Source organism: Mobula hypostoma, chromosome 4 (genome assembly GCF_963921235.1).
Source record: "Mobula hypostoma chromosome 4, sMobHyp1.1, whole genome shotgun sequence".
NCBI classification, from domain to species: domain Eukaryota; kingdom Metazoa; phylum Chordata; class Chondrichthyes; order Myliobatiformes; family Myliobatidae; genus Mobula; species Mobula hypostoma.
The window spans coordinates 156,616,270-156,642,801 of NC_086100.1; the positions used below are offsets into that span (position 1 = coordinate 156,616,270).

At 39.2% G+C, this 26,532-nt stretch overlaps 1 protein-coding gene across 6 annotated transcripts in view; it reads right to left on the reverse strand.

Moving 5' to 3' along the window:
- Window positions 1-26,532, reverse strand: part of wrn (WRN RecQ like helicase) — a 163,213-nt gene that overhangs the window by 68,675 nt on the left and 68,006 nt on the right. For all 6 annotated transcript variants that reach the window (XM_063046789.1, XM_063046793.1, XM_063046788.1 and 3 more), the window contains exons 18-21: window positions 22,911-23,017; window positions 17,552-17,739; window positions 17,269-17,443; window positions 14,457-14,638 (exon numbers count right to left, since the gene is read on the reverse strand). In XM_063046789.1, coding sequence (XP_062902859.1) covers window positions 14,457-14,638; window positions 17,269-17,443; window positions 17,552-17,739; window positions 22,911-23,017 — 652 coding nt within the window. The remainder of the gene's footprint in view (window positions 1-14,456; window positions 14,639-17,268; window positions 17,444-17,551; window positions 17,740-22,910; window positions 23,018-26,532) is intronic.

A 26,532-nucleotide genomic window follows, 5' to 3' on the forward strand; every position in this document is an offset into this window, starting at 1 on the left:
TAGAAGATGATTATTGTTCCATAATAGAGATGATTTGCACCATACTCTTTTAAATTTTAGGAATTTTTCTGCTGCTCTAAACACTTGTAGAATATAGGTTAAAATTGGACCGTAATACAAATCAGATTTTTTGGTAGACTTACCTATAAGGAGAAAGTCCTTCAACCTTATTGGTGCTATTAGCTCTTATTCTATGTTTTTCCATGATGAAACTTTATCCTCCTCCATCCAATAGCTAAGACTTTTTAATACAAATGCCCAGTGATACAATTTAAAATTTGGACATACCAATCCCCCATCCAACTTTTTGAATTGTAGAGCTGACCACTTTATATTGGGTCGTTTACCATTCCAAACATAGAATCGTAGTAAGGAGTCCAGTTTTTGCCAATATCCTGCTGGAGATGCAAGTGGGATCATTGAGCTGATAAAATTAATGCGGGGTAAGATGTTCATTTTAATGACCGATATATGGGCTGGGACTGATGCTGGCAGGTGTCTCCATCTATTAATATCTTCTCCTATTTTTTTCAAAATTGAGTAATTTTTTTAGCCAAGGATCATAGGGACGTATTAACTTTAATACCCAAGTAGAGGACCTCATTTGTAACCTTAATCTGGGGAGGGAGAGAAACCCTACTTTTATCCATATTAATCAGCATCAGTGCCGATTCTGACAAATTAACTTTGTATCCTGAAAGAAATCCAAATTGCTCCAGTGTTTTTAAAACATAGGGGAGAGTTTGCTGAACATTTGCCATATACATTAGCGTGTCGTCCACGTAAAGTGATATTGAATGTGATGTTGTACCTATTGTAATTGGGGAGATCTGAGGAGAGTTTCTAATTAAATGTGCAAGCAGTTCAATAGATATATTAAAAATTAAAGGAGACAAAGGGTCCCCTTGTCGTGTGCCCCCTCCTATGTCAAATAACTCTGAGAAACCTCCTCCCACACATACCCAGGCTGAAGGATTAGCACACAGTGTTTGAATCATATTGATAAATTTATCGCCAAACTTAAATTCTTTTAAAATTCTCCAAAGATATGGCTATTCAAGACAATCGAATGCTTTTTCAGCATCTAGAAATAGCAGGCCACAGGCAGGCAGGATTTTATGTTTTGCACTCAGTATGTGTAAGAGCCGGGGAATATTATCAGATGTGAGACGCCCCCTAATAAAGCCCGTTTGATCTGGGCTAATTATTTTCCTAACTACTGTCTCAAGTCTACTGGCTAAGACTTTGGAAAATATCTTGAGGTCGGCATTTATCAAGGAGATTGGACGGTAATTGGCACATTCCAAGGGGTCCTTACCGGGCTTAGGTATAACTGTGATCAGGACTGTGTTTAGATCTCTGTGGAAAGTGCCATTTCCAAAAGCATAACTTAATGTTTCTAACCATACTGGTCCAAGAATATCCCAAAGTGCTAGGTAAAGTTTCACAGATATGCCATCTATACCTGGCGAACGGTCCTTATTTGTAGCTTTGACTGCTTTAAGTAGTTCATCCGGTGTAATAGGAGAGTCTAGAGTTTTGGTGTCCTCTAGTGACAACATAGGGAGGTCTAATCCACTAAAAAAATCTGTGAAGTCATTCTCAGAAGGAACTGAGCCACTTGTATACAGTTCTTCAAAGTAATTCTTGAATGTCTCGTTTATTTCCTCTGTTGAAGATACTACTCCACGTATAGCACATCTAATCCCTAGTATGGACCTTTTAGCTTCCTGTTGTTTGAGCGTTAGTGCTAAAAGATAGCTCGGTCTGCTGCCTTCTGCATAATACTTATGTTTGGTTATATGAATCATATATTTTGCCCTGCTTCTTAATAAATCATTTAATTCTGCTTGTTTTGTTTTGAGCTCGTTTTCTTTTGTTATGGTGTATCTCCTTTTGAGATCATTCTCCAAAACCTTACATTGTTCTAGGGTGGAAATCTTTTGAATCTGGCTTTTATGTAGATGAGAACTGAACCATATGGCGTTATTTTGTAAGAAACCCTTAATGGAGGCCCAAATCACTGTCACATCTGAGAAACTATTTTTATTTAAATTTATAAATTCTGTCAGTTTTGTTCTCAGTTGTGATAGAAATTCGTCATTTTTTTAGAAGGGTGGAGTTAAACCTCCACCTCGTAGCCTTATTTTTAATTTTGCCATAATTAAAAGTAGATATGACTGGGTTGTGATCAGATAGATGTCTGGGCAAAAATTCTATTGAGTGTACCAAAGGCAGCAGACCAGAGGATATAAGAATGTAATCGATCTGAGAGAAAGTTTTATGTCTTGTGGAGAAGGTGGTATAGTCTTTAGCAGATGGATTATGCACCCTCCACACATCAGTTAAATTCAAATCCGTTAGAAAAAGGTTAAGTGCTTTGGAAACAGATTCTTGTGAGCTTGATATAGTTGAGGAAGATTTATCAAAGTTAATGTTTTCCAAAGCATTCATGTCTGAACCAACGTATAGTTGGTAGTCACTTAACTTCAGTAATTGTGAGGTAATTGAGGGAAAAAATTCAACCTCGAATATAGTTGGGGCATATAGGCTAACGAATGCAACATTTTTTACCCTGAATGGATGTACAGCAAAAAGCTAGACGTCCTTTATTGTCGGCGCCAGTCCCTTCAATTGATTCATTAATACTACGTCTCATTACTATCATAACTCCTTTCATATGAGTACCATCAGCTGATGCCACAACGGGTTTATAAAAGCGGTTTTGAACCCTGGGAATGTCATTAGGTTTAAGATGTGTTTCTTATAACAGCGCGATATCTATATTCTTTCTGTGTAAGAAATCTAAAACCTTTGAACGCTTGTAAGGAGAGTTTAATCCTCTAACATTAAATGACACAATAGTACGATTTTCTAATTTATCTGTGTTACTCATCTTCCCCTGGATCTGTTGTTGTAAGTTGGTGGTGGAGCCCTGAGTTATGCCCTTCCCACCCCCCCATCACCCCTCACTTTCAACCCTTTACTTTGTAACATCTGTGAGTGTTACTTAGCAATGTCAGACACTGAACAATAACCGCCCCCCTCTAGCACCAACAAATTAGAAAGGCAAAGCAGTTCTCATAGACAATCATATCAAAGAGACAAGGAAAAAAAACCTGGACAAACCCGTTAACCTATATAATTAAAACCATTTCCGTCTCAAATATAATATAAAACGGTGGGAGGAGAGAGAGTAGCGCGACGCGCGTGCGCAGCCCTCCAATGAAAAATGATATCGTATCTGTTAAATAGGAGCCGTGGACAATTCTGATTTGATGGAGATGGACGTGAAAGCACAGAGGAACATCTGGAAAAATTTCTGAAACGCTCATTTGCTGCTGTCGTTACTGCGCGGTCGGGAATCTTTTGGAGGGAAGGCCTTAAAATCCCCGGCCTTGCCTGCTTTCGGCAACCGAGAAGGAGGTCGAATCGTTCGGATAGAGATGGCGCTCAGTATTCGGTGTCAGAGAGCTGATCAGAGCTCGAAGTTTTCAGATGACTCAGAGTTGGACCATGGTCATGTATGGCAGGGAGAGTTTTTCTTCCTTCTCTCCGTCTGCGTGAGATATGGGACATTTGAGAGACTTTGAACTTTTACTGTGCTCATGGACTTCTTCAGCAAGTTATGGTATTGTTGCACTGTTGTAACTATATGTTATAATTATGTGTTTTTGTTAGTTTTTTTTCAGTCTTGGTCTGTCCTGTGTTTTATGATATCACACCGGAGGAAAAATTGTATCATTTCTTAATGCATGCATTACTGCTGCACGAAGACATACCCAATCAAAACTTTTCCATGGATGGCTTCCAGACCGTTCGGGCTGACTGGAAGTGCACTGAGAGCGGTAAGCATAAAGGAGTTGGGGGCTTGCTGTTCTGGTTAACAACGGATGGTGCAATCCTGGTCATATTACGATTGAGAAACGTGTCTGTAGACTGGATATTGAACTTTCTGATGTTGGACTCCGGCCATATTCCACCGAGATACAACACTGGGCGTCACGGGAGGTTGTTCCTGCCTGTGGCCATTGAACTTTGCAGCTCCTCCCATGGAGGGTCAGACACCCTGAGCCAATAGGCTGGTACTGGACTTATTTCCATCTGGCATAGTTTGCATATTGTTGTTTGATTGTTTGTGGTTTTTGTATTGCTATATTTAAGCTCTATTCTTGGTTGGTGCGGCTGTAACAAAACCCAATTTCCCTCGGGATCAATAAAGTATATCTATCTATCCACTAAATGACAATAAAAGAGGACTGCGTGTCTTCATAATCTAAAAAAAAAACCACATAATCAAGACTCCAACAGCTCTCTTGCGAGAAACTGTTGCTTTAATAGACCGTCGCTTCGCGATGGCGCCAATGACTTCTTATCTGGAGCCCAGGAACATAAACAGGTCTACTGGAGACATAACCTGAAATGAACATGTACAACTAAAGTTATTCAGAACAAACTGCTGTTTTCAGCTTCATTCTTCATGAAGTATGACATTTGGATATATTGAGTATCACCTGAGAAAGTAAAAGATAAAAAGTATAAATCTAGGCAGACTTATATCACCTTACCATGTTGTCCTTGTACTAACAAGTTAACTGAGCCATTACCTTAAAACTCTGACCTGCAAAAGTCAGAGACAAATTGGCCCCTTAATTAACTAAATACAAAAGTGCAACAAATGACTTTCCAATAAAAGAATAATCAGAAAATTTCACACCTAGGACGTTAACTTGGAGTGCCTGTTAGGTTGCGCATACAGGCTGGTCTGAGCTCTTAATGCAGTTCTATCTCCTCCCGAAGAGCATGTGGACTTTGCCCAGGGTCTTCTTCCATATCTCCCAGCACCGATGATTTCAGAGCTTCTTTCGCTTCCTCTGCCGAGTTAAATGACACCTTCATGCCCTTGATATTCACTCTCAAAATCGCCGGGTATATGAGGAACGAGTCGATCACCTTCTGTCGAAGCTTAGTGAGGATCTCCTTGTATCCCTGCCGTTCCTGCATCGTGCTGGGGCTGTAGTCGGAGAAGAACTGTAGCTGGGTGCCATCCAGGAGAGTAGGTTTGGCTTTCCTCGCGCCCTCCAGGATAGTCTGCCGGTCGGTGTACCATAGAAGCCTAAAAACCATGGTCCATGGTCTTGAGGTGTTGTTGGAAAAGATCCTATGTGCTCTACCAATCTCCAATGGAGTGCTGTGGGAATTCTTGAGTGCTGGAATCCAATTAGGCAGCATCTCTTGGAGGTAACCTCTTGGATCGTCACCCTCAGCGCCCGTCGGTAAGTTGACCAGCCGCACATTGTTTCTCCTGGATCTGTCCTCCAAGTTGTTTAACTTCTCTTAGTCACCTCCGCAAGACAGGAGTTAAAAACTTTCTCATTCTTGTGTAAGCAAACCTGAATGTTGTCTATTTTATTGAAGACCGCGCTAAATTTTTTAGCATGAATGTCCACTTGTTCCTATAACGACCGGAGAATGTTGCTATTCTCCGCCATATGCTTCTGTATGGGGTCGAGAGCCTTTTCCAGCGACTCCTTTAGCATGTGGGCTACGGTTTCTTGCAGCGATTCCATCTCTGTTGCTATTGTTTGCTTAATTAGCATAGATATTTCCTCAAATGAATCGCTAGCTTGGTGTCGTCTGCTGGTATCTTGTTTCCTGGTTGAGTTTGGATCTTTCTTTGAGGTCATGTCTTTAGTTAGATCTTTCTCCAACTCAACCTTGTATTAAGACTGTCTATGAGCCCTAAAGAACTTGAAAAAGGAGGGTTATATGTCAGCGCTCAGTGCTGTGCTGCCATCTTGCCTCGTGCCTCACCAGAAGTCCTTCAGTCTGCGCCTCTTGAGGTAGTCCATTGTGGATTTTCAGATGTGTTTAGGATCATTTTGTTGTGGAAGCCATCCTCTTTTCACCTTCAGCGTTTTTATAGATGGTGTGATGTTTGCTTCCAGAATTTGCTGGTATTTAATTGAATTCATTCTTCCCTCTACCAGTGAAATGTTCCCCACGCCATTGACTGCAACACAAGCCCAAAGCATGATCGATCCACCCTCATGCTTAACAGTTGGAGAGGTGTTCTTTTCATGAAATTCTGCACCCTTTTTTCTCCAAACATATCTTTGCTCATTGCGGCCAAAAAGTTCAATTTTAACCTCATCAGTCCACAGGACTTGCTTCCAAAATGCATCAGGCTTGTTTAAATGTTCCTTTGCAAACTTCTGACACTGAATTTTGTAGTGAGGACGCAGGAAAGGTTTTCTTCTGATGACTCTTCCATGAAGGTCATATTTATGCAGGTGTCGCTACACAGTAGAACAGTGCACCACCACTCCAGAGTCTGCTAAATCTTCCTGAAGGTCACTTGGAGTCATATGGGGGTTTTGATTTGCCTTTATAGCAATCCTATGAGCAGTTCTCTCGGAAAGTTTTCTTGGTCTTCCAGACCTCAACTTGACCTCCACCGTTCCTGTTAACTACCACTTCTTAATTACATTACGAACTGAGGAAACAGCTACCTGAAAATGCTTTGCCATCTTCTTATAGCCTTCTCCTGCTTTGTGGGCATCATTTATTTTAATTTTCAGAGTGCTAGGCAGCTGCTTAGAGGAGCCCATTTCTGCTAATTGTTGGGACAAGGTTTGAGGAGTGAGGGTATTTATAAAGCTTTGAAATTTGCATCACCTGGCCTTTCCTAACGATGATTGTGAACAAGCCATAGCCCTAACAAGCTACTTAAGGTCTGAGACATTGGTAAAGGTTATTTGAGAGCTCAAATCTCGAGGGACTTCCGGGTCATCAAGGGAATGGCGGCATAATGAAAAGGTCTCTCGACAAAAAAGAAGGTAAACTGCCCCAAAATCGAATTTAGACAAATACTTAAGATTGCATAACTATATTAATAAAAGGGGCAAGGATGATGTCTAAGAACAAGATTAAAAAGTCCACTCCAAAGGCTGATAAACATAAAGAGACGCAGCAAGGCGACGGGCCTAGCTCCCCCACAGCAAGCCAGGACGGAGATAATGAGGGGGAATCGGTGACTCTGTCTTTGATTCTCGGAGAGATTCGCGAGTTCCGACAAGATAACAGCAAACAGCTGGAAGATATTAAAGGAGAAATAGTAAAAACTAACTCGCAGATAGATGAAGCCGAAGCGAGGATTGTTGGAATTGAAGAGAAGCTACAAAACGCCGAGGAAGTGATAGCAGAAATGCTGAAGCTGCAAGACCAGCTCCAGTGGAAACTAATAGATCAAGAAGGCCGCTCAAGAAGGGAAAATGTGAGGATTTACGGAGTTCCCGAAGGAAAACCCGGATTGATGATTCCCTTCGTGGAGAAGCTGCTTAGAGAGAACCTTGATATACCGGCCGCAAAAGACCTACAGATAGAAAGAGCTCACCGCGCGTTGGCACCACAGCCTCAGGCAGGCGCCCAGCCCAGATCGATTCTGGTCAGATTTCTCAGTTACAGAACGAAAGAAGAGGTGCTTAAAAGGGCATGGCAAAATAAAGGTTTCATGTGGAACAACTGTAAAATCAGTTTAGACCACGACTACGCACCGGGGATTCTTGCCAGACGGAAGGAATATACGGAAACACGGAGAGTCCTGAAGGAAAACAACTTCAGATTCCAGACCCTGTATCCAGCTCGGCTGAGAGTCTTTTATGACGAAGGGACAAAAACTTACGCTACGGTGGAGGAGGCAACGTCGGACCTGGCGGACCGGGGACTACCTATTAAAGTTATCACCCAACCGGAGTCGCTACTGGAGAGGATTCGGCAGAAGTCGTGGCAGTTAGTGGGGCGAGGACGCTCCACTCGAACCAGAGTGTCAGACTACAAGGAAAAGCTGCAAATATTCAGACGCGAATGTACAGAGAATACAGATTAATTAAGAGAAATGACTGAAAAGAGTAAATCGGACTTAAAGGTAAAATGAAAACTGGTAACTGAAAATAAACTAGGCAGAATAACTTGAATGATAGCAATATGGTCGAGACATAAATAGGAGTAAATTCTCTATGATTATTCAAACTGCTAAGGGCCCTCTAACACAGGGTGAAGATAGAGGTTATCCCTCTGAACTGAGGCGGGTCGGTGCTCAGGCCTCACTGTGGGAAGTCGGGAAAAATTTTCAAATGTTACACGTTCAAGAATGTCTAGGGTGTGGTTATATGTCTTGGTTTACTATTGAGAAGGGATTGCTTACTGTTTGGTTAGAAAAGGAGAGTTTTTTTTCTACTAGAGAAAAATGCAAACTGAATTGGTAAAAATAATTTCCTATAATGTTAATGGGGTTTTGAATCCAATTAAAAGAAATAAGATTATGTCTAAATTGAAAAAAGAGAGGGCACAAATAGCTTTCCTCCAGGAAACACATATGAGCCAATCTGAACATGGAAAATTAAAAAGAATGGGCTTTAAGCATTTATTTTATTCATCATATAAATTGAGTCACAAAAGAGGGGTAGCTACTTTAATATCAAGTACTCTTAATTATGAACATATTTTAGAGACTAAAGACAAAGAAGGACGGTTTGTAAAAATCACAGGAAGAATAGAAGGTACAGAAATAACATTGCTGAATGTTTATGCTCCTCCAGGTTATGAATGGTCATTTTATAGACACATTTTTGACCTAATGGTCAGTTCTCAAGGGGTAGTAATTTGTGGAGGGGATTTTAATATTAGATTAAATCCTGTATTAGATTCTTCAAGAATAGTTACTCAGAATAAACCTCTGACTCGGAAAATGAATTCATTGATGGAAGAGTTGGGAATTATAGATGTCTGGAGGGAATTACACCCTACTAGTAAAGATTATACACATTACTCTTTCCCTCATTCAGCCTATTCAAGGATAGACTATTTCTTTATCTTTAATACAGATAGACTCAGGATAAAAAACTGTAATATTGCAACAATTGATCTGTCGGATCATAGCCCAGTCTCTATGTCTCTAATCCTGGAAAGGAAAATGAGGAAAACACTATGGAGGCTAAACTCACATATACTCACATATACATTACCCGAAGGTAATGGAGAGATTAAGGGGAGAAATCAAAGAATATCTTGACCTTAATGACACGGGAGAAACATCACCAGTGATCTTATGGGATACATTGAAAGCTGTACTGAGAGGGAAAATTATTTCCATTACCACTCACATGAAAAAAATCAATGCACAAAAATTAGCAGACCTTCAAGGAAAATTAAAACAACTTCAAGTTGTATATAGCAACAAAAGTAATTCAAATCGAAAACAGGAAATTAGGAAATTGCAAAGTGAAATTGACGATATTTATATGTTGGAAACTCAAAGAAATTTTCTTCACCTGAGACAAAAGAATTATGAAGTAGGAGGTAAATCAGCTAGATTATTAGCATATAAATTACGAAAACAACAAGCAGACAATACAATTCATAAAATAAAGAATCCAAAGACAAAGCTTGTGGAGAGTACAATAGGGAAAATTCAAGAGAGTTTTGAAACATATTATCGAGAACTGTACTCCCAACCCCGGGCCCCCAATGAGCCCTATATAGACAGTGTATTGAATTTTTTAGATCTACCTAAACTTACAGATTTACAAAACGGAAGTTTATTAGAACCAGTAACTGTCAAAGAACTGAACGTGGCCATCTCTAGGTTACAGGCTGGAAAGTCCCAGGGTTCTGATGGGTTTACTTCAGAGTGGTACAAGTCCCTGAAGACACAGTTAGCCCCATTACTACTTAACACCTTTAATTGGATCTTGCAGAGAGGAGAAACTCCACCTTCCTGGAGAGAAGCGATTATTTCAGTTATTCCTAAAGAGGGTAAAGATAAACTAGAATGTGGCAATTATCGGCCAATTAGTGTTCTTAATTTAGATTACAAACTATTTACATCTATATTAGCGCGCAGATTAGAAAAGCTTTTACCTGGCCTAATCCATTTAGACCAGACTGGATTTATTCAACAAAGACAAACACAGGACAACATAAGGAGAACTCTGCACATATTAGAACATGTTAATAAGAACGAGACAGAGACAATGGTAGTAGGATTGGACACTGAGAAAGCTTTTGATTCGGTTAGTTGGGCATTCCTATACAGTGTGTTAGGAAGATTCGGCTTTCAAGAAAAGTTTATTAAAGTAATTCAGACTCTATATGACAGCCCTACAGCCCGAATTATGATAAATGGGGACCTCTCTGACTCCTTCATCTTAGAGAGAGGCACTAGACAGGGATGCCCAATTTCTCCTCTCCTTTTAGCGCTATATATTGAACCGCTTGCCCAACTAATAAGACAGAGCAAAATAGTAAGAGGTATCAAGGTGGCAGGGATTGAACAGAAAGTGGCGTTATTCGCAGATGATGTTTTGGTCTATCTGAGTGAACCAGAAAAATCATTTATAGGATTGTTTACACTGTTGGATGACTTTGGGAAAATATCAGGTTATAAAATAAATGTAAAGAAAACGCAGGTTATGTCCCTAAATTATACACCATCCAAAAAAATTGCAGGATACATACGATCTTAAGTGGGAAGCTAAATCATTAAAATATTTAGGAATAACCCTGCCGAAGGATCTTTCAACACTGTCACAGGTAAATTATGGGCCATTAATCTCAGAGATAAAAGCAGATCTGCATAGATGGCATCTTATCCCCTTTTTAAGTTTAAATTCAAGGATAAATACTATAAAAATGAATATTCTTCCTCGGTTATTGTATCTTTTCCGTACTTTACCGGTGGAGGTGGATGATAATCAATTCAGGGAATGGGACAAATGGATTTCCCGCATCATTTGGCAAGGAAAGAAACCTAGAATTCGATATAACACCTTACAGTTAGGGAAGGAAGGAGGAGGTATGGTTCTTCCTTGCCTGAGAAATTATTTTTATGCCTCACAGATAACCCCTCTGTTATATTGGTGTAATAGGAAATATAAGGCTAGATGGAAGGAAATAGAATTTGGATCAGTTGACAGTTTTCCTCTTCAGGCCTCAATAGCTGACAAAGGATTGATGGCCCAGTTGGAAAAATTTAAAAACAGTTGGATAAATCTTACATTAAAAGTATGGCAGAAGGTGGTTAATTCATGTGGAATTAATAACATGTTAAAACTCTTTAGATGGTGTGCATATGATACCGAATTCCTTCCCAACAGAGGAGATAAAAGATTTGAGCTATGGATAAAGAAAGGTCTTACAACCTACCTCTCATTTATAGATAAAAGAGTATTACAAAGTTTCCAAATCCTGCAAGACAAACATGGCCGAGAACACAATGACTTTTTTTAGGTACCTTCAAGTACGAAACTTTGTTAACCAGAGTTGTAGATATACAGACCTACCAACAGTAGAATTAGAATTTTTCAAGATTCTGAATTCGGTTTGCAGTTCAATACCTAGTAAATCAGTTTCTCGATTATATAATGCACTCTCCCATGCTAAAAATGTAAATACACTGTATATTAAAGAGAAGTGGGAGAAAGAAGTGGGGTTGGTACTTTCAGAGGAGGCTTGGGGGAAAATCTGCAGCTTTCAATGGTCCTCGACTAATTCTTTGACTTGGAGAGAACATTGTTGGAAAAACATTATAAGATACTTCAAGACCACATATCAGGAAAAATATAAAGATACAAACGTGACGTGTTGGAGAAGGTGCGGCTCCAAGGAGGCAAATCATTTTCATATTTTCTGGGATTGCCCTAAATTAAGTCTATACTGGGAAGGTATTCATAGAACATTAGTTAAGGTACTTAGGTCCCAGATACCTCTGAACTTTGAGACGCTCTATTTGGGGCATATATTGTTTCTTGAACAGAAGGAAGATATAAAGTTGCTGCAGGCCCTCTTAGCAGCAAGTAAGAAATCAATCACTAGAAAGTGGCTAAATCCAATACCACCTACATTAGAAGACTGGCACGAAATTATCTTGGAAATATTTAAAATGGAAAAGTTGACTTACTCCCTGAGAATTCAAAAAGAAAAATTTTATCAAATCTGGAATAAATGGATTGAATATATAATCCCAATGCGAGCAGACTTTAGATGACTCTCCTAATGATTTATACTGCTCTTCTCATCAACACAGTAATATTGCTAACGTAAGCACCCCTAGTCTAAATGTCTTTTTTTTTTGTTTTCTTTTGGAAAATAGAGAATTAACACAAGGGAAAGATTTGGGAAAGGGATAAAAAATGAAAAAATTAAGTAAATAAGTACGTAAGGATTGGATAATTATGTCTGCGGGCAGCAGCAAGCATGAACAAATTAGGATATAAACACCTACAATGGTTGTTACATAGGCTTACATACAACATTTTGGACCAGTGGAAATGGTCCAGAAGGGTTATATGGAAACTATTATTACCATTTTTCTTAACAACTAATACCATTACTTAGCCTAATAGATTAGAATTACCACAGTACATAATTATCTATTTAAGTGTCTAATTTTCTTTTATATCATCTCAATGTGTACTTAAGAATGTATAAATAATTATAGTTTTATACATATAAAAAAATGGAAAAGGAGAGCTCAAATCTCTTGGGATGCCCAAACTTTTGCATGGTGCTCCTTTCCTTTTTTTCACTCTAAAATTGTACAAAACAAAAATAATACACTAATCTTGCTTAAAGTGTTAAAAAGAACGTTTCATCTTTAATTTTATGACTTTTGGATATCAGTTCATCTTCGACTCACTTAATCATTCACAGTAACAGAAATTTTGACCAAGGGAGCCCAAACTTTTGCATGCCACTGTAAGTGGGCTATGCCACCTACTATCCATAGACCGGCAAGAGTTTAGTAAGGCATACCATTTTTTCACTATTGTTTAGTAAAACATACCTTTATTATTACTATTGTTTTGTAAATAACTCAAAATTCAATATAGGGTTACAAAGGTTTCTAATAATTTTTATGATTAGTTTATTTTCATATAAACTATGGTGTCATGAAAGCACTTCTTCACATAAAGCTCTGAGTAAAAGTACTCATGGTAATAAATACAAGAGCATAGAGAACTGGGACATGAATCTAAAGGGCACACAACAGGGCCCCAGTGAGTTTAAAAGGAGCATGGGAAATGGGATCCCAGTCAGTTGAATGGAAGTGCTGTGAGTTTAAAGAGAGCAATAAGAAGAAAGGCCCGTATCAGGATTTCCAAACAATGGACTGGCCAATTATTGGAGTTTTCCTGTAGTTCAAACTTGGGCTCTACAATTCAGCCTTTTTCTCAGATGATCATCCAAGACTCCTAACTGATTCTAAATAATGACCCCTATAGGATAATACATACAGATGGACCTGAGGCGAGATTAAGATCCCTTTCTTGATTCGTTAATGAAAAATAGTCAAATGGTGCAGGACCAGAGGGCTGCTGGTAATTCTGGGGTCTTAAACTAGGTAACAGGCTGTGCCTTAAGTAATCACAACTAACTGTTCATACAGTAAACTACCAGAACCAGATTTACTATCACTGATATGACATGAAAATCGTTGTTTAGTAGAAAAATTACAATGCAACTACATAAAATTAGTATAGACTGCAAAATATAATAAATTGAGGAGAAAAAGGAATAATAAAGCAGTGTTCACAGACAGTTGAGAAATTTGATGGTGGAGGGTAAGGTGCCGTACCTGAGTCTTTGGGTGTGGGTTTTCAGGCTCCTGTACCTCCTCAAACGCTTAAAGTCGAGCCACTGGAATGTCTTCTTCATGAATGCATTTGTGATGGGCCCAGGACAGATACTCCAAGATGCTGACATCCAGGAACTTACAAACTGCTCAGCTTATTACTTCATATGTTCTTTGCAAAGGAGTTCACTTTGGAGGGATTTTAAAAACTGGTCACCACCCTAAGAATGGAGTTGGAAACTCGCTAATGTACAGACAATTATGAAGAGGGAAGGACAAATTAATTCCACGCTATCTTTAAATGTAATTAATTGGTTGCAAAAACTATTTAATTTCACTGGATGAATTGCCCTCAGTAATAGTGTCTACCCCATTTGCAGTTACCAGACAGGAGGTACAGTAGCCTGAAGTCCAACACCACCAGTTTCAAGAACAGCTACTCTTTATCAACCATTTTGATCTTGAACCAACCTGCACAACCCCAATCTCTACATCAGTAAAGCAATAATATATCTATTTTGCACTGCAGTGAACTTTCTGTATTTTTGTTCTAATTATGTTCTCTCTTGTATAATTGATGTCTTGTGAATGCTTTGTGCTTGTGCAAGTTAGTTTTAAAAAGCACCTATCCTTACAAGTACATGTACTTGTGCATATGACAATAAAATCAATTTTAAAAACATTAGAAAACTAACTTTTGCCATTGAGAAAAATCGCATTAAGTCAAAAAAAAGAGCATTTCCTCTGACCATGCTGTGCACTTCCCTTTTCTAGTACCAACAAACACCACCTATTCACCTGAAACAAAAGTAAGCTTTCATACCTGTTTAACACCATGTCAGCATGACTCCATAAGACGTGACAACTACTGGGCAAACCATCCCGGCCAGCTCTCCCAATTTCTTGATAGTATGATTCCATTTCTTTAGGAGCTCCATAATGAATAACTTTACGAATATCAGGCTTGTTAATTCCCAAGCCAAAAGCAATGGTAGCTACAACACACTGGCCAAATAAAAGATGTCTGCATGAAAATATGAACCACCAAATTCGAACCGCTTCAAACATATATAAATAAATGGTGAGAATTTAACAATGACCCATAATTTGCTCTCGAAGTAATTGTGAGAACGATCATTCATGTTCAAATGTTAAAGCAAATCCAGTCAAGACTAACTTAAAGTTAAACATGGAGACCAAAAGGACTTTTTTTTCAAATCAGAGATCATTTGCTATCTAGCTTATCAGTTCAATACTTTGAAAAGCATAAAGTTGCTATATTTGTATTTTAAATCTAACCTAAATTTGTGGCAGGGAAATTTTATAAAGCCTTTTCAATCAAACCAGCTTTTCAACAGGGCTTGAGAGCAAATTACTATTAAGCATTATTTCTTGCACCGTACATTTACTGTAAGTGGACTCTCATTCCTGCATGTCATAATTGTTGAATAAAACTACAAAAGCTTGGCTACTTGACCCGAGTCCAAAAGAACAAATCTTCACATGCCCAGGTCATGTGCACATTTTCATGAAACATCCAGGTTTGGATAAGGTTAAAATATTCCTGTGCTGATGGACTCATATTGCCAGAATAATGTGTCTGTATGAGAAGATAGAGTAAGGAGGATGAGAAGAGAAATGCTGAAGATAGTGAGGTCAGGAAAGGAGGAGATGATGGCAAAGCAGGGATGGCTGAAGTTTCTGGGAATAGTTCAGAAGGCTCCGGGTAGATAAGTCCACAAAAGAAATTGTTCTCAGATGGCAGGGGTAGGTAACCGTGGCTGACAAGGGAAATTAAGGGCTGCATAAAGCCAGGAAAGGGCATACAAGGTAGCAAAAGTGACTGGGAAGTTGGATGATTGGGAAGCTTTTAAAATCCAACAAAAAGCAATAAGGAGGGAAAAGATGAAATATGAGGACAAACTAGCCAACAGTATAAAGCAGGATACCAGAAGTTTTTCCAGTTATATAAAGAATAAAAGGGAGGTGAGAGTTGATATTGGATCTTTGGGAAAAGATGCTGGTGAGATAGTAATGGGGACAAGAAATGGCAAATGAACTTAATGCGTACTTTGCATCTTGCTTCTCTGTGGAAGACACTAGCAGTGTGCCAGAGGTCCACAAGTGTCAGGGAGCAAAAGCGAGTGCCATTGTTACTGCAAAGGAAAACGCGCTAGGCAAACTCAAGGTGGATAAGTCATCTGGACTACATCCCAGATTCCTGAGAGTGGCTGCTGAAGAGATAACGGATGCATTGGTCATGATCTTTCAAGAATCATTTGATTCTGACAAGGTCCCGGAGGACTGGAACATTACAAGTGTCACTCCACGCTTTAAGAAGGGAGGAAGGCAAAAGAAAGAAAATTATAAGCCAGTTAACCTAACCTCAGTGGTTTGTAAAGTGTTGGAGTCTATTATTAAAAATGAGGTTTCGGGGTAGGGGGACTAATGATAAAATAAGTCAAAGTCAGCATGGTTTCTGTAAAGGGAAATCTTGCCTGACAAATCTGTTATGGAGATGAATGGGATCCAGGATCAGCCATGATGGAATGGCAGAGCACACTTGATGGGCTGAATGGCCTAATTCTGTCTCTATGTCTTATGCAGGGGAAGAAATATTGAAAACAGGAAGTCAGGATATATAATTTACCAAATCTTCAGACAAGGCAGATATTAAATTTAAGATTTAAACACTTTTCTGTCCACATCTATTCTCTTCCAATTCAATTGTTCTGGTCCTCTTTAGTTTCCTTTTTATATTAAAAAGTAGAGGCGGTTACATGCACCATCAAACAAATTATGGTACATTATCAAGTCTTAATATTTTGATGACAAGTTATTTCATGTGTGAGCACTTCAGATTTGTTACTGTACATTGGGTTAAACGTCCTCTTCTCACTTCTATGAGATTTTCCAATCAGTCATGCAGCAACAACGCAACTGCTGCAATACATATACTACTCTTAGCCCTGAGGTCAAGGAACTTTGTGGTGGAAGATGGGTGTTAAAATTGAAGAAACAAGGAAAATGACATTCAACCACTAACCTCCAAATTTTAATTGGGGCAGACTGAATGATGGGATACTAATTCATTTCCAGTGGTTTAAAGTACCTTTTAAGTTTTTACGCCTTTTTTCCCCCAAATTATTTAGCAATCAAACTATTTTTAAATATCTCAGATGTATCCAATAATAGTTCAAATGAGCATTTGGCATTTGTACCACTATATCAGGATGTCCAGAAATGAGAATCTTATGATCTGCTGTCTGAAGCTTGTCACTCATAATACAGCGTCCAACCAGATCTCTAAATCAATTGATCACACAGAGCAGTAAAAGGTAAGAACAATCACAGAAAAGACATGAAGTGTTGGGAGTGAGTTTGGGAGTGCAGGCAGCAAGCCAAATTGAATATTATCTGGCCAAATCTGCTTTGTGATCATAGGTAGAGTACTATTTCTTACACCAATCTATTACTTATGGTAATACCATTCAGTCTTTTGTTAATTAACAGTAATGCACAAAACTGGAATAGTATATATTAAAAATATTGACCAATTTCAGTCTACTACTCTACATGTCATTCATTACTCACCCAACCATGGTAATTTAAACAGGGACCAAAATATTTCAGACCTGAATTTCATCCCTCATGAACTTGTGGTGCACCTCTCTCCTGGCCTTGATGCCCATGCCTGCATGGTACGTGCCGCAAATGACATTCAGCTGTGACAATTCTCCAGACACTAATTCTGTAGCTTTCCTGGATGGGCAGTAAATTATAGTAGGTCCTTCAAACTCAAAGGAGAACCTATAATTCAAGAGACAATATGCCTTCACAAAACTACAAACCACACTGCATTAGATAATAAATTGCAGATGAGTGTAATTTTCTGCATGTACATTAGTCAATACGTACACGTCCCTTTTGATTAAAAACTGCTTTAAGTCTTGTTTAATATCTGTAGATTTACAACCAACTTCTAAGTACAAGTTTGGCCGATCAAAGGTCGTGCAGACAACCCGAGGATTCTTCAGCTTCAGATTCTCTATGATGTCATTTCTGATTGAAGGACTGGCGGTGGCAGTTAAGGCAACAACTGGAACCTAACGTCATAAATAACAATAACAAAGTTAAAGTTGCATCAGACATTGGCATTTACTTTTCACTTTTATCTATTTAGCTCAGTAAATATTGTGTGGAGAAAAGGAGGCTTAGGAGTGTTGATGGAAGTGAAAATCCACTATAGTGGAAGGAGAAACATTTAAGAGGTACCTGGATAAGCACAAAAACCCACACCTAAAAGGCAATGGACGGAGTGCTGGAAAATGGGAATTTTGGACAATAATGATGACAATGGATTGAATGGTGCCTGTGGTGTAACTTTCTACAAGTAAGTAGATGACCCAATCAAGGCTTTATTATTAGTCATTCTGAATCTCTCTGAGGACATTAAGTAGCAACAACACAGCAAGGTGCAGAAGTCACTTATAACCTATAGCAGATCGTGGTGGCAGGTTGTTCTTTTGAAGGATATTAGTGAATCACTTGGAGGTTGTTGATAAAATCCACAAGTCATTTTTATTTTGCTACCAGCAAAATTTTATATTTTGCCATAATTGGATTCAAATTTAATCATCTAACGACAAAATCATGGGCAAGCTGCTTTCAATAATTACAAAGGCTATGTTGGTAATATGGAATGAAAATTTTTTTTTGTTAAAATGGATAAGGTAAATATACATTACAAAGTTTCCACCAGCTTGTAAAAACATAGAACAGAACAGCATAGTAGAGGCCAGTCAGCCCATGTTGTGCTGACTTTTAACCTACTTCATGATCAATCAAACCCTTCTCTCCTACAGAGCTCATAAACCTCAATTTTTCTTTCATCTGTGTGCCTAGTCTCCTAAATGCCCCTATTGAAACAGCCTCTACCATCACCCAGGCAGTGCATTTCAGGCACTTACCACCCTCTATGTAAAAAAAAAACTTCTTTCTTCCATTCACCTTAAAAGGATTTCTTCTAATATTAGCCGTTGCTGCCCTGGAAAAAAGGCACTGGCTGCCCACTATATCTATACCTTCAATAACTTTATACACCTCTCTCAAACACGAGGAAATCTGCAGATGCTGGAAATTCAAGCAACACACACAAAATGCTGGTGAACGCAGCAGGCCAGGCAGCATCTATGGGAAGAGGTACGGTTGATGTTTCAGGCCAAGACTCTTCATCAGGACTGACGAAGGGTCTCGGCCTGAAACGTCGACTGTACCTCTTCCTATAGATGCTGCCTGGCCTGCTGCGTTCACCAGCATTTTGTGTGTGTTACATCTCTCTCAACTTTCTTCGCTTCAGTTTGTTCAACCTTACCTCAGAAGGTAAGTTCCTCATCCAATCAGCATCCTGCTAAACCTCCACTGCATCTTCTCTGAAGCCCCTATATCCTTCCTATAATGAGGTGACCACAATAGAACACAATATTCTAAGTGAGAATTTTTTAAACTGTTTTCTCAAAGAGCTTTTCCAAAACAATCAAAACTTTCCTTCAACTCAACTCTATCATTCAACTTCATCTTCCTCTTCTATAACAGTTATCACTATTAAATTGAAAAACAAAACTAAAGTACACTTTAAGACCCAGTTCTCCTTCCCATTAATGCCATTTTGATGTGAATTATACTTGGCAAAATTTGAAGCAGAATATCAGTTGAGAACTTTAAGCCCTCATGGGTAAAGTTGTGTTGTCTCTCTCTATGTAAAACACACCATCATGCTTTTAGACTCATTTACAGTACCTTGTAAAAGTATTCAACTCCCACAACCATTTTCACATTTTACTGTCTCGTTTCCTAAATTTAAAATCTTTTGAAGTGGGATTTTGCATCATGTCAAATCAAAAAACAATTCTAAAACCTGTCAACAATTTACAAATATTTAAAAACCAAAACTGTGAGGTTGAAAATGTGTTTAGCCTCTTTGTAAATACTACACTAGCTTTCCTCACATTGAATTACCTTACCAGCTCCCCCAATTTGCTGATGTAGAACATTGGAGGATCATCTGTTTTCAATGAATTCATAAAAATAAATACCCCCTCTCTCTGTCAGGTCTAACAGTATGATAGATTTTTAACAAACCAAACACAAATGTGGACAAAAGAGCATTCAAGTCAGGGAAATGATAATAGAGAAGCACAAATCTGGGGAAGGGTACAAGACCATCTCAAAGGCATGAGCATACCTCGGAGCTCAGTGCAGTCCATCGTGAAAAAATGGAAAAAATGTGAAACCACAACACTGCCTAGGTCAGGCTGCCCCTCCAAACTTGGTTGAGGGAGAAGAATGGATCTTGTAAGAGAGGCTACTGTGATGCCAACAGTCACTCTAAGTTTGCTGCAGAAGTCAGTGGCTGCAACTAGAGATGAAGTTCATGGCTCCAGTCTCTAAAGCCTTGCACAAAAAGGGTATTTATGGAAGAGTGGCAATGAAGAAGCCCTAGCTAAAAAAAAAAATCCATGCCCGTAAAGACTTTGCAAAGCATCACTTAGAGGATACTGTAAAGATGTGGAAGACGATTTTGTGGTCAGCTGAGACTAAAGTAGAACTTTTAGGCCTCAACACTAAGCAGCATTAATCTAATACTGTGCATCAACCAGGTAACATCATCCCTACTGTAAAGTATGGTGGAGTAGCATCAAGCTATGAGTATGCTTTTCAGCAGCAACGACTGGAAATCTGATCAGGATTGATGGGAAGATGAATGCAGTTAAATACCCAGAGATCCTGGATAAAAGCCTGCTAGCCTTTGTCATAAACTGAAGTGGAAGTTCAGCCGGATAATGATCCAAAGCACACTGCCAGTGCAACCATGGAGTGGCTTCAAATGAAGAAAATTAAATGTCCCTGAATGGCCCAGCCAGAGTCCTACCTTAACCTGATCGAACATCTCCAGCAAGACCTTAAGATTGCTGTCCTTGCCGCTCCCTAATTAACTTGGTAATTTTGAGTAATTTTGCAAGGAAGAATGGGTACATCTTGCTGCATCACATTGTGCAAAGCTAATAGAGACTTATCCAAACAGACTACTGGCCGTAGTTGCTGCGAGAGGTGGTTCAACTAAGTATTGGGCAAAAGGGGATGAATACATCTGAAGTGGTAATATTTCAGTTTTGAATTTTTAGTTTTTTTATCTTTTACAATTTTCCCTGGTTTTTGGGCTGTACTGTGAAAAAAGGAGGTTGTGATTCACAAATAAAAAATCTCAGTTAACATGATCAAAATCCCTGGTTGGAAAAGTCATTTATGTGAACAAAGGCTTGGGGCTGAATACCTTTACAAAGCACTGTATTTTAATAGGAAGTTGATGGAGTTACTTCATTTATATGTTCATGCCACAAATATTTCTAAATCAAGTGGTCATATGTACTACAGGTTGAGTATCTGAAAGTTCAAAATCCATAAACCTGCGAAATCTGAAAACTTTTTGAGCACTGACATAATTTTACAAATGGGAAATTCCACAAGGCACTGGAAAGGTTCTGAGGCAATGTGAGGGTCCCTACACATCACAGACAGTTCTGAGAAGTGACCTCACATTTGTAATGAACAGAATTGAATGAAAAATAGAAAAACACTGGATAAAGTAAAAAATGAAGATCTCAATTGTGTATTGAAAGAATGGATTTGGCAGCAAAGTGATCATGCCTCTTAAAAGTTATTCAAATCATGAAACAAGTGACGAACTAAATATTGAAGGTAATTTTGAATATTCAGCAGGCTGGTTGCAGAAATTTAAGTAAAGATACTACTTTAAATTTTTAAAGATGTTAACAAATTTTAAAGATAAAGCATTTGCTGATCACAAAGCAGCAGAAAAATTCATTGATGAGTTTGTGAAGATCGTCGCTGACCAAAATCTAACACCAGAATAAGTCTATAATGCTGATTCTTCTAGTCAAAATGGCACATGCTCCTTCAGTCAACATCTTCTGGAGAGATCATGAAACTATATATTTCACTTCATTTATGTCTTTTACATTTGTTTTTTTTTTAAATGTGATTCTGGAACTGTTGGAGCCTGTGATTTGCAGTTTGGAGATCGTTTAGGTGTTCCAGCGCTCTGCAGTCCCCAAGAGGATTCTGGGAAACAGAGGCAGTGTGCGTGAAGGTTGTAGCGAGAAGGCTGCAGGGTGCGAGCCAATGTTCAACTCGCCAATTAAAGCAATGAGGGAGATTGACGCATCGAGGTGAATGCAGAAAGTGAGCACCGACTGCCTGCCTTTTGATTGCGGGGGGGGATTGCTCTTCTATGGAGAGAGGAGACTGTCTTTTGATTGGTGGGTGGGAAATCGCTCTAATACAGAGAGGGGAGATTGCCTTTTGATCGCTGGTGGGATCACTCTGCTACAGAGAAGAGAGACTGCCTTTTGATCGCTGGGGGATCACTTGCTGCCAGAGAGGGAAAGGCCTGCTGCTGTGCCTGGGGATTGTCACTCAGATTTTCTGTGTGTTGGATATGGACTTGGTCTATAGACTTTTCTCAGACTTGTAGCTTTTTATATTGTGTTTTTCACCTGACCTTTCTCATTGCAGGGAGGAGGATCTGGGGATGCATGTGCCTGCTCCATTTTTGTTTGTTTTTTGTGTGGGGAGAAGGGATTTGTGAGTTGATGATTGTGTTGCTATTCTTTTCCTTCTTGGTTTCATGGCTATCTGGAGAAGAATAATTTCAGAGTTGTATACTTTGATAATAAATATACCTTTTATTGTTTTTACACCTTACAGAAAACCTAAAAGAAATGTAAAATACAAATACAGTATACTGTAAACTTTTAATCAAAGCAGAGCGTCATAGATGGAGCTGAGAGCCTGCTATTGTTTATTGCTCAATAGCTAATTCAGGTATTCTGTGGATGCTGCTGAGCTGCTTTTGTTATTCTGCACACATTATATGTTCGTTATATTAATGGTATGTAATAATTTTTACTGTTAATAACATACATGTGATGAACAAGTGCAAGACAAAGACTGCTTACCAGTAGTATATAAATTCAGAGTTGGAAATTATGGTAATTCCAAATTATCTCATTATATATTCCAAAATCTGAAAAAAATCCAAAAGCCGAAACATTTCTGGCTCCAAATATTTCAGAAAAGGGGTACTGAACCTACAGTATTTATTATACTGCTCCAAATAACTTGTTAGTCAAGACTCATGATGGTCATTCGCAAAAAAACGCTGCCAACATTTCAGTAAACATATGCATCAATTTACCTGTGGCAGGAATTGTTTTATAGACCCCAATGACCTGTAAGCACTCCTGAAATCATGTCCCCACTCAGATATACAGTGAGCCTCATCCACAGCAACTAGAACGATACCTGAAGGTAAATCAAAAAGAGAATAAATAAACTGAACTACACGCACAGGTGCATATTTAAACAATAACATTCACCGTTGGAAAACTCTACAAAAAAGGCATATTATACAAGTTGCAGTGCTATGTGCTTTCCACACATGAAAGGATGGACAAAGAAATGCTCATTGTCATTTAGCAATTCTGCTCTTTAGAAGACAATCTGGAATTTACAAAAATGTAGTATGTGGCTGGTCCTTTAGACTGCCCTTCATTCCTATGGCAGACGTATTCAATGGCTCTATTACAATAATATTAAAGCTTGGAATTTCTCATAATGGAAATCTCACATGTGAACAACTTTCTGAATGTTCTATAGATTTCCCATCATTCTGTACCTTGTATCAAATAGACATGAACTAAAAAAAGTCTCTTTGCCATTTATGTCAACAGGGTCTTATGAATCTAAAATGTTCCTGGCTTTTTCCTACATTGGCTATTCTCACTCAGTGTCTCCCGATGTGGTAATACTAATCTGTAGTACAAGCCTTGAAAACATTCATGCTGTATGTGCTGAGGAATAAATGCACAGCTAGTGGAGTCACTGCCTCACTGTGCCAGAGAACTGGGCTCAATCCTGACCTCAGACATACTCCATGTGAAGTGTGCACATTCTTTCTGTGAGTGTGTGGGATTTCCTCAGGGTGCTCTGATTTCTTCCCACGTTCCACAGATGTGCATTTGGGAGGTAACTTGGCGACTATTAATTGCTCCTTGTGTGTAGACGATGATGGAATCTGTGGAGGAAGCAGGGAAATTGTTGAGAATATGGGGTGAATAAATGAATCAATGTGGAAGTTAGCATAAACAGATGATTGATGGTCAGTATGGACTCAGTAGTTACAAGGGCCTGTTTCTGTGTTGCATCTCTCTAATAAAAAAGCAGCACTGTAAAGCTTGAAAACACAATTTCATACCAAATTCAGATTGTCCAAGAAGTTGAGAAAAAAAATCCTGCATTCTTACTCTGAATAATGGAGAGTTTATGTGTATGGATTTTTGAAAGGCCTTTGAGAGATGTGAATAAAATGCTAATCAAGAGCCCATGGTATTACAGGATAGTAACATTGACACAAGTCTGCTGAGTGGGAGATCGCAGAGTGATTTAGAGACAACTCCTTGTGGAATTAGCGTGGCAGGTTTAAAAATCAACCAGGGCCCGTTGGGACTTGGCTGCAGAGCGGAATATTGCGGAATCAGTTAGAGACAGTTTCTAACGGTCTCCCAGGTGACATCTGCAGGAAGTACACCCAACTTCAGTTCCTGATTGGCAAGGGATCAAGGAATTGGGAGCTGGAGCTGGATGTACTGAGGATCATCTGGGAGGCTGAAAAACTCATAGATGAGACACTTACTGAAGCGGGCACATCCAGAGAGCAGGCTTCAGATAGCGAATGGGTGACCACCAGGAGAAGCAAGGGGAGTAAGCAGTTAGTGCAGGGTTCCCCTCTGGCCATACCCCTCAGCAACAAGTAAAACCAGTTTGGATACTGCTAGGAGGAAGAACTTATCAGGGCACAGCAACAGTCAGGCGAGTGGCGCTATGGCCAGCTCTGAGGCTCAGCAGGGAAAGGTGGCTGCCAGTGACTAGTGGTGTTCCACAGGGATCTGTATTGGGACCGATTCTTTTTACGTTATATGTCAATAATTTAGATGATAGAATTGATGGCTTTGTTGCAAAGTTTGCAGACGATGTGAAGATAAGTGGAGGGCCAGTAGTTTTGAGAAAATAGAGAGGCTACTGAAGGACTGAGATAGATTAGGAGAATGGACAAAGAAGTGGCAGATGGAATACAGTGTTGGGAAGTGTATAGTTATGCACTTTGGAAGAAGAAATGAAAGGGTTAACTATTTTATAAATAGAGAGAAAATACTAAACACTGAGGCACAAAAGGACTTGGGAGTCCTTGTGCAGGATTCCCTAAAGATGAATTTGCAGGTTGAGTCTATGGTGAGGAAGGCAAATACGATTTTAGCATTTATTTTAAGAGGGCTAGAACATAAAAGCAAGGATGTAATGTTAAGACGTTACAAAGCACTGGTGAGGCCTCACTTGGAGCATCATGAGCTGTTTTTGGCCCCTTATCTTGGAAAGGATATGCTGGAACTGGAGAGGGTTCAAAGGAGATTCACGAAAATGATTCCAGGATTAAATGGTTTGTCATATGAAGAGCATTCTCTGATGGCTCTGTGCCTGCATTCACTGGAATTCAGAAGAATGAGGGGTGACCTAATTGAAACCTATTCAATGGTGAAAGGCTTTGATAGAGTGGATGTGGAGGATGTTTCCAGTCGTTGGACAGTCTAAGACCAGAGGACACAGCCTCAGAATAGAGGGGTGGCCTTTTAGAACTGAGATGCGGAGTAATTTCTTTAGCCAGAGTGGTGAATCTTTGGAATTTTTTGCCATAGACAGCTGTGGAGGCCAAGTCTTCATGTATATTTTAGGCAGAGGTTGATAGATTCTAGATTGATCAGAGTATGAAGCGATATAGGGAAAAGGCAGGAGATTGAGGCTGACAGGAAAATTGGAACAGCCATGATGAAAGGGCGGAGCACACTTAATGGGCCAAATGGCCTAATTCTGCTCCTATATCTTATGGTCTTATAAAAGAAAAAGAGCAATATTAGTAGGAAATTTGAGGATTGGGAAGCTTTTAAAAACCAACAAAAGGTGACTAAAAAAGCATAAGGAAAGAAAAGATGAAATATGAAGGTAGGCTAGTCAATAATTAAACAGCATAAAGAGTGAAGGAGAGGCGACAGCTGATATCAGACACTGGAAAATGACACCAAAGAGGCAGTAATTGGGGACAAAGAAATAGTGGATGAACTTAAGTAATTTGTCCCAGCCTTCACTGTAGAATACACTGGCAATATTCCAGAAATTTGAGAGCGCCGGGGCAGAAGTGAACGTAGCTGCTATTACAAAGGAGAAGATGCTTGGGAAGCTGAAAGGTCTGAAGGTAGATTAAGTCACCTGAACCAAAGGGACTATACCCCAGGGTTCTGAAAGAAGTAGCTGAAGAGATTGTGGAGGCACTAGTAATGATCTTTCAAGAATCACCAGATCCTAGAGATGTAGAAAACTAACAATGTTACTCCACTCTTTAAAAAGGGAGGAAGGCAAAAGTCAGTTAGCCTGACTTCAGTGGTTGGGAAAATATGGGAGCTCATTATTAAGGATGAGGATGGTAACTTGGAGGCATATGATAAAATGGGCCAAAGTCAGCATGATTTCCTTAAGGGAAAATCTGTTGGAATTCTGTGAGGAAGTAACAAGCAGGAGAGACAAAGGAGAGTCAGTAGATGTTGTTTACTTGGATTTTCAGAAGGCCCTTTGACAAGGTGATGCACATAAAGTGTCTATAGTATTACGGGAAATATACTAGTACGGATAGAAGATTGGCTGACTAGCAAGAGGCTAAGGTTGGAAATAAAGGGGGCCTTTTCTGGTTGGCTGCCGGTGACTAATGATGC